Source organism: Cebus imitator, unplaced genomic scaffold (genome assembly GCF_001604975.1).
Source record: "Cebus imitator isolate Cc_AM_T3 unplaced genomic scaffold, Cebus_imitator-1.0 Scaffold59, whole genome shotgun sequence".
In the NCBI taxonomy this organism is placed as follows: domain Eukaryota; kingdom Metazoa; phylum Chordata; class Mammalia; order Primates; family Cebidae; genus Cebus; species Cebus imitator.
In genome coordinates this window covers 6,594,774-6,610,134 of record NW_016107374.1, presented here as the reverse complement: position 1 = coordinate 6,610,134, position 15,361 = coordinate 6,594,774, and the positions used below count along the sequence as shown (strand labels likewise).

General features: G+C 46.3%; 1 protein-coding gene across 3 annotated transcripts in view; it reads left to right on the top strand.

Annotated features, from left to right (window-relative positions):
- Positions 1-15,361, top strand: part of KSR2 (kinase suppressor of ras 2) — a 523,481-nt gene that overhangs the window by 299,141 nt on the left and 208,979 nt on the right. For all 3 annotated transcript variants that reach the window (XM_037738919.1, XM_017529548.2, XM_017529549.2), the window contains exon 5: positions 10,453-10,637. In XM_037738919.1, coding sequence (XP_037594847.1) covers positions 10,453-10,637 — 185 coding nt within the window. The remainder of the gene's footprint in view (positions 1-10,452; positions 10,638-15,361) is intronic.

The window sequence follows — 15,361 nt, the reverse complement described above, 5'->3', positions numbered from 1 at the left end:
AAAAAAAAAAAAAAAAAAAAAAAAAAAAAAAAAAAAAAGCTGGGTTTGGTGACCCGGGAAAAAAATACAAACCAAAAATACAAAAAAAAAAAAAAAAAAGCTGGGTTTGGTGGTGCACACCTGCAACCTTAGCTGTTTGGGAGGCTGAGGCAGAAGAATGGCTCAAACCCAGGAGGTGGAGATTGCAGTGAGCCAAGATATGCCACTGCACTCCAGCCTGGGCAACAGAGCAAGACTCTGTCTCATAAAAGAAAACAAAAACATGAAGCTCAGTACTTCCTGGACTCAGTTTCTTCATCTGTAAGATGGAACTGCCTGCACGGCTTGATGTTAATATTCACTTGTACATTTATCCAAAGTGTAGGTTTGGCGTACATGCTGTGTGCCAGGCATTTTCCTAGGCCTTGGAGACAACATTACTCAGCAAGATTGAGATGGAGCTCGTATTCTAGTTGGCAGACATAGAGAGCGAATGAAGAAATTCAGACACCGCTAGAATAAGAGTAACGTGAAGTGGCCAGTCCTGTGTGTGGCTCCTGGTAACTATCCCATAAAAAGTGGTAGGTATTTTTCTTGTTCTAGTTATGTGGCCAAAGAATCCCTTGAGACGAGTGTACTGTATTAATCTGCTAGGGCTGCTATAGCAAAATACCACCGACTGGGGGGCTTAAACAATGGAAATGTGTTTTCTCACAGTTGTAGAGGCTGGAAGTCCAAGACTGAGGTGTCGGCAGGATTGGTTTCTCCTCAGGCCTCTCTCTTTGTCTTAGGGCTCTCTGTGATAATGTCATTTAAGCTTAATCATCTCTTTAAAGGCCCCGTCTCCAAATACAGCCACATTCTGAAGTCCTAGAGGTTAGGCCTTCAACACAGGAACTTGAGGGGGACAAAATTCAGCCCATAACATGCATTGATCATGAGAACCAAGAGAATGTCTTAAGACCAAAAACGCAGTGTGGAGAGAAGGGGCACTTCTGCCAAGCATTCCTTCGTGCCTCCCAGGCCTGGCATCATCATCCCATCCTGATGATGGGCACCCTCCTTTACTTGTCAGTGTCATTCTCAGACGTGTGTTTGAGAATTCAAGTCACAGTGTTTGTACACTCTGACTTATTTATCCCTTCTACTGTTGATGGTCATTGAAATGTTCCCAGTGTTTGTTTGGCCATATGAACAATGCTGCCATGAACATTTGTATGAAGGTCTTTTTTGCAGACATGGGCATTCATTTTGGTTAGGTACATGCCTGGGAGTAAAATTGTTGGATCAGAGCTTACTTTCAGCTTTGGTAGATACTGCCAAGTCATTTTTCAAAAACAGTTGTACCAGTTTACACTCCCACCAGGATTTTAGAATTCTGGTTGCCTTATATCTTTGTCAACATTTGTAACTGTCAGTCTATTTTTAGTCATGTGGGTGGGATCTATACTATAGTTTACTTAACTTTTTTTAGCCAACATCTTCTTCTCCTCCTTTGTCTCCTTATCGCTTTTTCTCTTTTTCTCCTTCGTCTTCCTTTTTCTCATTCTTTTTTCTCCTCCTCCTCCCCTTCTTCTTTTTCTCCTTCTTAGTATCTTTTGCATATAGAAAATAATCACTATGAAATTGTGTATTTGACATGCAAATTCTATTTCTTGAATTTTAACTATTAAAATGCAAAAAGATGCATCCATGTCTCCTCTAAAAGGACTGCATACTCCTTCACACTTGGGGAAATGCAGCTTGTGCTATTTTACTGGCGTGTCCATGCCCCTTTTTTTGCCAGGGCCCTGGCTGATTAATACGATGCTTGGGGAGCGCTCCAGCCAGAAATGAGAGCTGTCGCCTGTGGCCAAGAACAGAGCAGATTCTCAGTGAACATCCCCTTGGTGTTAGACTTCATGGGGCTTTGCTTTTCCAAATGGCTTCCTTTCCTGGGCTCTGTGCAGCTGAGCCAAGGGCTGGTAAACTCTGCCACCCCAGAACACTGTGCATTCTTTGATTTTGAAAAGGGTGTTTCCTGGAGGCCTCCTCTTAGATCACTGGATCAGCCCAATGGCAAAGGATTTAAAAGGGCCAGTTTGATAGGGGCAGCTCATATAGCATGGCCCTGTGTAAGACCAGAGGGCATTTTTCCTGTTTGGGGAAATGGTTACTGGATTAGCATTTTGCTTTTCAGAGTGGTCTGCAAGATTGTGTGTTCTTGCCCGTCCTCAAAGCAGGCTTATGACGAACATGTCTGGTTCCCAGCCCTGCCATTTCCTCCCAATTGGCTGGGCCAGATGCTCCAGACACAGTTAATGAGATGCTGAGGGATTTGGCCGGGTGAAGGCTTTTGAGTTCAAGGGGACAGAACCATACGCTCAAGGAAGCTGAGGCCGTGTTAGCCGGCGGCTCCTTTTAACTCAGATCCCAGCACACTTTGGGAAGAGGAAACGGTGCAAAGGCTAAACATCAGTTTGGGGCTTCCCTTGATGATCTCTGTGATGAAGCCAGGGAGAGGTGGGCTGGTAAACGGGTATCTATTCAGTTTTCTGAATGTACAACCACCTGCCAGACCTATAACAAGGGTGGCCAGGGGCTGACAAAATAGATTGTCAGAAAGAAAAAGAAATTGTGTTTCTGTCCTCGAAGAGCCCATACTTGGGAATTAACTGGGAAGATGCTGCTAAACCAGCCCTGCTGACTTGCAGATGGAGACTGGGTCACAGTCCTTTATAGAAGATGTCGCATCATCCTTGCTTGAGATGGGATACGTGGGCTAGAGTGAGCATCTGTACACTCAGCTTTTGGGTCCCTGCCTTACACTAAATGTTGAGGATACAGGCCCTTTCTGTGTGATAGGCACAGGCCCTAGGGGAGACAGACATTCCTCTGGTAAACACATAAATAAATACAGAATTCTAGCTAGGATGCATTCTAAGAAGAGAAAGCAGGCAGTGCTGGGAGCAGGTGTAACCAGGAGATCTGGCTGGTTTGGGAGTTAAGGAAGGCATCTCCAAGGAAATGGTACCTTAAGGATGAGTAGTATACCACTAACAAACAGATTGGGGAATCATGTCCCAGGCAGCAGGAACAGCCTGTGCAAAGGCACTGAGGTAGAGAATTTGGTGTGATCAAGGAGCAGAAGTATGACCAGAGCAGCTAGAGTCCAAGATGGCACAAGAAGTTGGAGGGTACACATGGAAGGTCCTAAGAAGCTTTTATAGACCACAAGAGGAGAGAACGATGGGAAAGCTTCGTGGGGTTTTAAGCAGAGGAGTGACATGATATAACATGATATACTTTTTAAAACCTCACTTTGCTGGATGGAGAATACATTGTCAAGAATCCAAAGTGGGACCCAATTACTCAACCATGAAAAGGCATGTAGTGCTGATCCGCGCTATAACATGGATGAACCTCAAAAACATTTTGCTGAGTAAGGAAGCCAGACAGAAAAGGCTTGTAGGATTCCATTTATATGCAATATCCAGAATAGGCAAATCCATAGAAAGAGAAAGCTGATTGGTGGTTGCCAGGGGCTGGAGGAAAGGGGGAGTGGGAGGGACTAATGGCAAAGGGTTTCCTTTTGAAGTGGTGAGCATTTACAACTAGATAGAAATTGAAGTCTTCCAATATTATGAATGAGCTTAATGCTACTGACCTATTCAATTTAAAATGGTGAATTTTACGTTACGTGAATTTCACCTTAGTATAACAAAAAGGCAAAAACAAAACCAAAGAAAAGTGAGTCTGGGATTCCATCAAGGAGGCAGCGGCAGCCCAGGTGAGAAAGGAATGTGGTGGCTTGGACCAGCACAATGGGGCTAGAGACGGAGAGTGATGAACTCATTCAAAAACAGTGTAGGATTTCTCAGGATCCTTTTAGTTCTGACACTCTATGTAAATTGGGCATCAGAAAAATGGGAAGAATTTTCCCAGATTCCAACACTGGAAGAGTCCTTTCCTGTACTTGGGAAACAAATGCCTTTTCCTAAGCATAGGTGATGACCTGGAGCTGGGTGTCTTTCCCTGATATAGATGTGCAGCCTTGGCTCAGCCCAGCCCTTGGCACAGCTTACCTTCTCGGGGAGCCCTGACCTGCTGGCCCATCCAGAAAGCACCATGGTCCACCCAGGGCTGATACAGCCCCAGAAGATGGGACTTCCTTTTCCATGGTTTCGTGCAACCTCATTTTGTTGATTTTCTCAGAATTGGCCTTATTTCCAGATGAGACATCTGTGTGACTACAAAGATCATGGGAGAGAATGTTTTTTTTTTCCCATTTATTTATTTTATTGCATTTTAGGTTTTGGGGTACATGTGAAGAATATGCAAAATTGTTGCATAGGTACACATATGGCAGTGTGATTTGCTGCCTTCCTCCCCTTCACCTACATCTGGCATTTCTCCCCTTGCTATCTCTCCCCAGCTCCCCACCCCCACCGTCCCTCCCCTATTTCCCCCCAACTGACCCCAGTGTGTAGTGCTCCCCTCCCTGTGTCCATGTGTTCTCATTGTTCAACACCCGCCTATGAGTGAGAACATGCGGTGTTTTATCTTCTGCTCTTCTGTCAGTTTGCTGAGAATGATGGTTTCCAGGTTCATCCATGTCCCTACAAAGGACCCAAACTCATCGTTTTTGATGGCTGCATAATATTCCATGGTATATATGTGCCACATTTTCCCTATCCAGCCTATCGTCGATGGGCATTTGAGAATGTTGTTTTTAATTGCATCTGTGGGATATACTGCAAAATATTCACTAAATCTTAAGTACATGGCCACAGTCATCAGAAACAGTCATTTCTGTCTGTTTTTTCCCCCTCTGACCATCCTTTGGTAATGAGGGTAGATGGAAAACATGAACCTCACATCCTGTTCATGAAGGCTTCCTTGATGGGTAGGAAGCAATAAAGGATTTCTCCTCACCCTACTCTGATCAAATAGCCATGTATTCTCTTATTTTCTTTTACTCTCATTCTTTCTTCTGCCCTTCTTTCTATCCATTTTTTCATCCTACCGTTCTTCCCTTTTCCATCCTTCCTTCCTCTTTCCTTCCATCTGTCCATCCTTCCATTCTCCCATTCTCCTCCATTCCTCCATACATTCTTCCATCTTCCTGTTCTCACTTTTATTCCATCCATTTGTCCTTTCATTCTTTCATCTTCCTCCCCCTTCCTCCCTTCCTTTTATCTGTGTTCCCATCCTCCTATCCCCTCTGTTCTTCATCAATTCCATCCTTCCACTTTTTCACCCTTCCTTCCTTCTTTCCATTCTTCCATCTATCCATCTGTTTATCCACCCTTCTGTCCAACTAACCCTTATTGAGATACGCCCCTTCTCTACTCCATCTGTGGCCATGGTTGGTAAAACAGATTGACTCTGAGTGAGGTCATTGAGCTCCTCTTAAACTCTTGCTGGGTCAGACTTGGTTCTTCTTGCCAGAGGATCTGGCCTCGTCACTTGGCTCAGTGCCTCATGGCTCCTGTCGGGGTTTCGGAGATGATGGTGGTTATCTATCACCAGAGGGTTTTGATGTGTCCTCTTCACTCGCTAAGGGCCATGGTAGATGGAAATTTTGTTGGATATCTCAGGTGAAAATTGCAGCTTGGCTTCAATTTTGGCTTCTTCAAGTCTATTTCCATAGCTGTACAGATATCTGATTTGACTTGGTCATAGTGACTTTAATAACAGGTGACATCACCTGAACTCTCACTCTGTGCTGGGCCCTGTGCCAAACTTGTTATCTCATAGAATTCTCACAATAACCTTCTGAGATTGGTGTTAGTATTCTCCCCATTTTCTAGATGAGGAAACTGAGATCACTTTCTCAAGGTCACAATCAGGACTTAATTCCCCATCTCTATGACCCCAAAGTCTGTGACTTCAACCACTGAATTACACTGCCTCAGTATGGATGCTTCTTTGAATCTTCAACATTGAACATTTGCATGGAATGAAATGCCACCCCCCCTTGCTTTCCTTTCTTCTCTGACCATGGGCAGGAAAGAGTCTGCTGATGTTTGCTGCTGTAACTGGAAGCTCCTTTCTGGTCCTTGCTGTGGGCCCCTGGGGAGAGAAACATGGCTGGCATCCCAGGCACTAAGGAGACTTTGCAGGTATGCTTGGGCTCCTTCATGCCAGCGAGCAGCAGGTCTCCTGAATGGTGGGGCTTTTAGGCTGTTTGTGTGAGATGCCCCCAGCGTTAAATCAACAGACTTTTCTCAACTCTCCATCCAGGAGTCTGAAAATCTGCAAGGAGGCTGTGCTCCGGCCACAAGAGGGCACCCCACTCCCAGGCAGGCAGGATGAGAGTTTGTGGGAGGTGGGTGGGAGGAGCTGAGAGATTCCTTTTGGATGCACCTTCAAACCAAGCACTCTTAAACTCATTCCTTGGGGGGAAATGGAGGAGGGATGGGGGTGGGGTGGGGAGGTGGGGAGAGATAGCATGGGGAGAAATGCCATATATAGGTGAAAGGGAGGAAGGCAGGAAATCACACTGCCATGTGTGTACCTATGCAACAATCTTGCATGTTCTTCACATGTACCCCAAAACCTAAATGCAATTAAAAAAAAAAAAACTCATTCCTTGGGAAGGGGAGGAATGTTTTCAAGCCCACCGAAAAGTTTCATTTCATTCAACTAGTATGAAGCTAAGGGATGAAGGATCCAGCAGGGAAAACCACATGGTTCCTGCCCTCAAGGAGTCTACAGTCAAGTGGAAGACAAATAATTAGAAGGGAATGTGATGCGTGCCAAGGTCTTTATCCAGAACAGTCATTTAGTAAGCATTTAATGAGCACCTACTATGTGCCAGGTTCTGTGCTGGTTGCCAAGGATAGGAAAATGAACAGCGCAGCCATTACCCTCAAAAACCAGTCTACTTGGAAGACAGCAAATTTGGAAAAATAGGAAAATGTAGCCATCAATCTATCTATCGATCGATTGATCTAGTGATCAATCAAGAGAAAGAACTGAGAAGGAGCACCCAACCCAGTCCAGGAGGGAAGAGGGAGTATTAGGGAAGGCTTCCTGGAGGAAGAACACCCGACCCATGCTGGAATGAATTAGGATATTAGGGAAGACTTCTTGAAGGAAAGGGCGTCAGAGCCAAGTCATAAAAGACAAATAGGGATTTACCAGGCAAAGCAACAGAGGGTATTCCAGGTGGTGGAGGCTACATATATGCAGACCAAGGTGTGCATGTGGGCAGACATTGGGCACCACGTTAAGGAAATGGGGTCTTTCCCAGCATATGATGGAAAAGCAGGAACTAAGAGAGTGAGGTGAGGGAATGATAAGACCCCTACTCCGTGTGTAGGAGAGGACACTTTACACATGGTAACATTTGAACTGGACCATGGAGTGTGTGTGGGGTTCACCAGGTGGAGGAGGGAGAGAAACAGTAGAAACACTCTGTAAGGGGCAGCTTTGCCATTCCATGGGGGCCACTCAACAGGGACTCTCCAGGGTCCCTGCCCCATCTACTTCCTCTTTACAGCATTCCTCTCTTTAGTTACACCAGAGCAAAAGGGCTCAGTGCCGGAGAGAGCGGGGCAAAGAGAAATATCCACATGGGGTCTCTGGGTGGGTCTGGTGAAAGGATTCCAAGAAAAGAGGTGGATGAAGCAAAAGTTGAAGATTTGGGGCTCAGTTTCTTCGCCACTCCAGTGTCTCTGACCTGAGAATGTCCCAAATCAAACTTCTCAGGGCAGCTGGGCTCCGGACAGATGATGATATGGGGTTGGGACTGACATGCAGGGTCTGGTGTGGGTGCAGCTGAGAGACGCACCCACACTGCCTGGTTTCAGGGCTGGCATCACCTTCCCCATATCTCTTCTCTCCTCATTGCTTTGGTGTCCTCATCAGTGGAGAGAGGGTAATAACACCATCTCCCACCTAAGGTTACTATGGCAAGTGAGGATGGAAAACACTTGATACAGTCCCTAGGCCACGGTTGGCACTCACATTTAGGCAGCAGTAACAGTAGCTGCTGTTGCTATTATGGTGATGATTAAGCCTCCTGTTTGATAAAGCTGAAAAATCTTTAATGTCTGTGTTTTATGCTTATAATTTCAGAGATGTATTCTCTCAGTTTCAGATCAAAGCTTAATCAGCACCTGGCTGGAGTGCTTGTTTTTACTGTCTCCTTTCCATCTTTTTCTCAGTATGAGAGGTCCTGTTGGAAATGGAATAATTTCACCTCCTAAGAAACTGTTGGCAAGTAAAAAAGAATCTTAAATACCTTGGGATTTATTTATTTATTTATTTCAGCATCAGACTGGGAATAATTGCTAAGGCCCTCACTTTTGTTATCATTTTTTAAATTTTATTATTATCGTTATTATTATTTTAGAGACAGGGTCTCACTATGTCACCTAGGCTGGAGCATAGCGGTACAATCGTAGCTCACTACAGCCTCAAACTCCTGGTCTCTGGTGATCCTCCCATCTCAGCCTCCTGAGTAACTGGGACTACAGGCATATACCTCCACGCCTGGCTAATTTTTAAGTTTTTTGTACAGACAGGGTCTTGCTATGTTGCCTAGATTGGTCTCAAACTCCTGGCTTCCCAAAGTGCTGGGATTACAGAGGTGAGACACTGTACTCAGCCCTCTTTTAATTTTTTTTTTTAATTTTAGCAATGTATTTTATTTAACCCAAACATTTGATGCATACAAAAAATATTGTTAGTAAGGTATTGTCCTTTTTTTTCATTCTAAGCCTATTTCAGTCAAGCCTTGCCATAATTCAAGTGCTCACGTGGACAAGTAGCTCTGTTATTGGACAGGGCACCTCTATACTAAGAAATGCCCAGGCTGTGACCTCCATTCTTGAGGGTATGGTTAGTCTCAGCCTTCCATATACATTGTACTTCTTTTTGATAGTTTCAAGTTGCGTCATAAGCTTAACTCTGATGGATACTAGCACTCATAACACTTTTCTATTAATTAATTGTTTAAATATCATACCATTACCCATTTCGGTGAGTTACCTATACATTTCCTTACCTTTGCGATTCCGTGTAAGGGAACGCCATGAATGCAGCATGTTGTAGGCAGAAGGCAGATGTTTACCCGCTGGTGGGGTGAGGCCAGTGCCTGTGTGTAGGATTGAGATCAGACATCACTGCTCTCTCTTCTCTTGAATGAATCCATAACCGGCCATGGATCAAAGGCTGTGAGCTGAGGGGTCCCTGGGAGAACTCCTCTTTACCTTCCTTCCTTTTACCATTTAGAGATCCTTCAACAAATATTTAAGTTGCTGTTCTACGTGACTCACTTTGCTGGGCATGGAGTCTACAAAGAATATCATTCAATCTCCTGGGTCTTGAAGAGTCCCCAAGAGTGAAACCAAACCTTCCAGAAGCTTCCACTTAGTTTTAGCTGCAGATTCTTTCTTCTGAAGGAACTATCAGACAGATCTGCATAATATAATAATGGTAACAATTCACGTTTATACTTCGTATGAATTCACTTACCTGCATTGTTTAATCCTCTCCACAATTCTCCAAAGAAGGACTCTTTTGTAGGCAAGACAACTGAGGCTTGAGAGGTTTAATGGACTCACTCAGGGGTGGCAAGACCAGTATTTGAATCTGGGGGGTCCGGCCCCAGGATAATATAGTTCCTACAGGCTGCACCTGCTCTCCTCCAGCAACGCTGCTATGGTAGGCACAGCGATGAGGGGCGGGGCGACCCAGGGTCCCTTCCCTGTAACACTTCTGATCCCTTGCAGCTGCCTGTCATTTGGGGGAGCACCCTCCCTCCTGAACTCCTAAGGTGGGCACTGTCTGAGGCTCCTGGTAGGCAATGGACCAAGAACCAGACAGAGCTGTGGGTGGGCTGGGAAGAAGGAGCCCAGCACCAGAAGTCCTGACCAAGAGGAAGCGTTTCCAGAAGAGGCACTGCGATCCTACCGAAGGCTTAATCTACTTAGATCTCTTGAAAGTCATCAGGCTTACCATCTACAGAAGTGCATTAATTATTGTTACCTGGAGGAAGGGCAGTGGATTTGGGGGTTAAACACATAGATGGTGAATGCCGCCTTGACATAGATCTAGACTCACTTGAGGACAGCCCGAGATTTGCTGTTTCTGTCAGATGGCTGATGGGCAGCTTGGTCACGAGTCGGGGGCTTAGAGCTCTGGGGAGTTGAGATGTTTAGGCAAAAGTTGTGGGATTGGAGTTAGAAGCTGAACTTGAACCCTGGCTCTCTAGAGCTACTCTAGGGACCTGGGCAAAAAAGAATGGCTGAAATGTTTGCTTGTGCCTCAGTGTAGCATGAGCTTCTTAAAGGGACCTAGAGGAGAGAGGGCAAACCCTTTTTGCCCAGCCCTTGTGTCTCTGCCGGAAAGCCTGTGGGCTCTTCTGATTTCTCCCTGTGGATTTTGGACCCCTCATGGGAAACACAAGGCTGGGCTTCACAGCTGTAACTTTGTGCACCTTTGGATATACTTCCTTTTCCTCTTTTTCTGTCTCTCTTTCAGAGCCAAGAAGAAGAGCAAACCCTTGAACCTCAAGATCCACAGCAGCGTAGGCAGCTGCGAGAACATCCCCTCCCAGCAGCGCTCCCCGCTGCTGTCCGAGCGCTCCCTCCGCTCCTTCTTTGTGGGACACGCACCTTTCCTGCCTTCCACCCCTCCTGTTCACACTGAGGCCAACTTCTCTGCAAGTAAGTGACCCACTGGGCTGCACTGGGGATGCTGGCTGTGCCACCTCCTTCTCCCCGGCACCTGCTATCCTCTGTGCCAGGTGCAAACCCTCTTTTCCTTATCACAGAGACTTGTGAAATGCTCACTGATAGAGCTTCATCCATCCTCTGCCCATGGTCCCCCCATCTGCCTATGCTACTCACGCCCATTTGGATGATTTTGGAGGGGGAGCATAATTGACGCTGGGGAGGTTGACTGGCTGTTGCCATTGGTCTCAGGTGTGAAGGAAAGATAGAGGAAAGCAAGCAGGCATTCAGGGAAGCACCCGCCCTCTCTCTCCCTCCTCCCTGCCGTCTCTCAGCTGCCTGATTACTGGATTTTTCTTGGCCGCTGTGGCTAAGGCATCTATGATTAAGTTTCGCCTTTTTTTCCCCACTCAGGTCAACACATATAACCTTTACATCTCAAAGATGTATTTGGGTTCAAATGGGGTTGAGCATGGCCTGGAGTGGTTTACTTTCTGTTCTTAAGAATTTCTGCCAGAGACAGAGTAGTTATTACTTGGAGCGGAAATGGAACTTTCTGAGGATGGAGAACTGAGGTTTCAGAAGGTGTTTAATCTTCTCTACCCAGAGGCCCGGTTTGCTGAACAGGCACAGATGTGGTCAGAGGGGCACCCCCCTGAATAAAGCCCAGCCAGTCCCCCAGCCAAGACAGCAACTTTTATTGATTGGTTGCTCAAGAGAAGGAAGGGCTCTGAGAATGTGGAAGAAATAACCCCTGGCCCTTAATTCAGCCACAGGCTGTGCACATTGTGGTGTTGTTCTGAGAAATGATAAGACATGTTCACTGAGCATTGATACGTGCTCATCACTCACAGGGAGGGTCTCATCTAGTTGTTGCAGCAATCCCTCCTGCAGATGGATCGTTCCCACTGTACGGAAGGGGAAACTGAGGCCCAGGGACATCAAAGAACTTGCTCAAAGTCACACAGCTGTTGAGGATTTGAGCTGGGATTTGAATTCGGTTCTTTCTAACACATCACACATCATTTGATAACCATGACCCCTTAAATACCCAGCAGAATGCTTTCTCGAAATATGGGGTTCTGTTCATTACTTTTACCTAAGAGTTCTGACACTTTGAGAATTCGACAAGATCTATTAATTCTATGCCTGGAAAAAAAGGCGCAGGTAATATCCAACATCCACCTACATGGTTAGGCTGGGACCGAATGGTGAGCTTGGTTTATAGCCCACAGGTATATATGGCGCATCCATGGTAGGAATCAGCTGATGGTATGGACTGATGATCCATGTGGATATCAGTCAGGAGATGGTCCAGAGACTACCTTGTCTCAGTGCCCAGGTTAGGCAGGCTCTAAATCTAGCAAACTAAAATAGCACCCACTACTCACAGGTGCACACCAGAGGCCAATTTATCAAATTTGTCCAGAGAAATCACTGCCAGACAGAGCACCCTTCATGAGGGTGGGCCTGCATGGTAGTCAAAGAGAGTGGCTCCGTGAGTGTGAATGAGGAAAAGGGGAGATAGTGACATGTCCAGTGTGTAGCAGTGGCCAGATGGGGCAGATGTCACAGCCAGGAACAGATACCTGGGTTTGAACCCCAGTTATTCTACTTTTAAGCAATTGTGCATGACCTAAAGTGAGTTCAAAGCCTCTGAACCTGTTTCCTCAGCTGTAAAATGGGGATGATAAGAGGTTCACCTTGTACGTGGTGGTGAGGATTGGATAAGATCACGCATGCCAAGCCTTCTGCACAGTTCCCAGCACACAGCAGGTGCCTAATAAATGGTGGCTTTTATGATGATGATTTATTCTTGAAGCATTTACAGCCTGTGGTCTGATGGTTAATCTGGGGCTTCTATGGCTAAATGCCTTGCAGTTTACTGCCCCCCCACCGCCAACTTCCCCATGGCCCTAAGAATGCTTGGCATTTACCTTGGCATGACTCTGGATGGCTGCCTCTAGCAGCCATCTGTCCTTGGTCATCGCCATCCTATGAGTGAATGTCAGCATGGCCCCCTCCAGGGGTTTGACCACTGCTCTGCACTTTAGTTTTGGCCAAAGTAAAAACATCTCCCTCCTGCTTGAAAAAAACAAACAAAAAAACCAGACTCAAACATTTGAGCCCCTGTCTGTACCAAAGAGTTTTTGAGGATTCACTGTGGCTTCTAACTTTTCGTTCCTGCCCTGGTCTCCACCAAAGAGGAAAAGCTTTTCCACTGCTTGCCTATGGACAGGAGCAAAGTCCTTAATTAAAAGGCTGCTCCCAGCACTAGGAGGCACCAGGAGCGCAACTACCCCTTGGACAGTCTTGGTGTTTGCATGCAAAGAAGTTGCTCTCTGATCTCCCAGAAAGAAGAAAGATAGCATTTGAGTCTCAGTGGAAGAATGAGTGTGTAACCCAAATGTGAGCTGAAACCCTGGGGACCACTTCCCTGTCTGTTGATTCTAATAAGTAACAGAAACAGAGGCAGCCCGGTGTGGTGGGCACGTTGCAGTTTGGGAACTGAGACGCTCTCTGTTGGAATCTCAGTGCTGCCTCCAGTTACCTGTGTGGCCTCTGTCTCTGCCTGGTGTGTCAGCTGCACTGTTTCAGGTAAGACTCACCCCAATCTGTGAGGCAGGTGCTAGAATTCCCATGTTACAGATCAAGAAACTGAGGCTCAGAATGGTGCATGACCTTGTCCATGGGGTCCCTTGTGAATCCAGATCCAATCTAGCCTGCATTCCATCACTTCAATGCAGCAAGTTCCTTTCTCTATCTGGGTCTCAGTACCCCAGAGGGTCCATTTCAGTGACTCTGAGGTCTACCCACTGAAGTTTCTAGGCAAACCTTTGACTCTTTCAGAATGCTGGTTCTGGGGACTCTGGGTGGGGTTTGGGGTTGGGAGAACACAGCTACCAGGTGCCAGCTCCTCCTTCTTTGTAATGGTTCCCATTCCCCTGCCACCATGAATTTCTGGAGAGAACTCCCTGCCTTTGGGCCCTGGTGACCATCTTTCTCCTGTTGATCCAGCCAAGGGAGCCCCTGGGGCTATGTCCCTGCCAAGCTCAGTCTGTCTGCCTATTTGTCGGCTCTGGCTCTGGTCTGTGCTTTGAAGGGTGGTGACACGCCATCTTGTTACCTTATGATGGTAACACTTGGGGATAGCCTTAGGCAGATCTGGTTGTAGCGTGGCTGAACCTCACAACCTCAGGGTGCTCAGCCACCTTGAGTGAGCTGCGAGAAGGATGCCACCTTCTTGGGACTTACCCTACTCCCCTGGTCTGGGAGTGGCGAGTGGGGACAGGGAGGGAGGGGAGCGGCAGGAGCTTTTGCTGATGGAGGAATCTGTCTCCGAGGTTCACCAGTCCTTGGGGTTCATAGCCTCATCAAGCAGGGCTAGAATGAAAGACATCAGATGCTTCTGTTTACCATGGGAGATCCTGACTCAAATGAACCTGCTTCCTAGAGAAATAGAGAGCAGTGGACTTACCTCTCCATCCTTGCTGTATTTATTCTGCGCTGCATTTAGGTGGGCCACCATGCTCTGGTGGTTTGGTTAGGTGCCCTTCACCATGGACCATCTTTAGTCCACCAATCTGCAAGCCTGGGTTCTCCTTGTAGTTTGTCTCTCATCCCAGCGGATGGAGGTCAGGCTGTCTTAAATCTCCTAAAGAAAGGCTACTTCAGAATGAAAGAGTGCCACCTAGATGGAAGGAATGATTGTCATCATTCATTACCAGCTGGTGGAAGTGACTTCGGGTTTAAAGCAACTAACTAGATGCTGTCAAGTCACTGAGAAAATCACTTCACTTCTTCAGTCTGTTTTCTACCCAGCAATGATGCAGTGAGGATAAAACGTTAAGTGGATGTACATTCCCTAGCATGGGGACTGGTACTTAGAGCGCTGAGTCTCAATAAAGGGTGACTTTGGGAGCTATTGCTGTATGTTACATGATGAAGTGGTTTGTAACAATGTTGAAAACAATGGTCATAATGGCAATTGGCACGTATTGTGTTGACAATGTCCCAGGCATGGGACAAAGCAATTTGCTTTTATTATGTCATTTAAGCTCCATAATCCTCTATAAGGTAGGTACTACTATTATCCCCATTTTACAGATGAAGAAACTGGGGCTGAGAGAGTTTAAGCAGTTGGTCCAAGATTACAAGGCCAGGAGGGAGGTGAAGTTTGCAGTCCTGTTGAATCCTCCACTCTGAAATGCTAGGGTATGAAATTGCAATGTCATCGTCATTAAAACTTCCTTGTTCATCATGTAAGGAACTGAACATGCTCAGGTTTTCTCTCTGAAGCCCTTGCATTGCTGGGGGAGTGTGTTGTGTGTGACAGCCTTGCTCAAAGGGTGCCTTTTTGTTAGTGTGCTGGGCTCACTTAGAAAGCAGCAACCATGCTGGGCACATTGGCTCACCCCTGTAATCCCAGAACTTTGGGAGGCCAAGGCGGGCAGATCACGTGAGGTCAGGAGTTCGAGACCAGCCTGGCCAACATGGTGAAATTCTGTCTGTACTAAAAATATAAAATTAAAATACAAAAATACAAAATTGAAAAATACTAAAATTAGCCGGGCGTGGCGGCAGATGCCTGTAATCCCAGCTACTTGGGAGGCTGAGGCAGGAAAATCTGAACCTAGGAGGTGGAGGTTACAGTGAGCCAAGATTGCGCCATTGCACTTCAGCCTGGGCAACAAGAGCAAAACTCTCTCTCAAAAAAA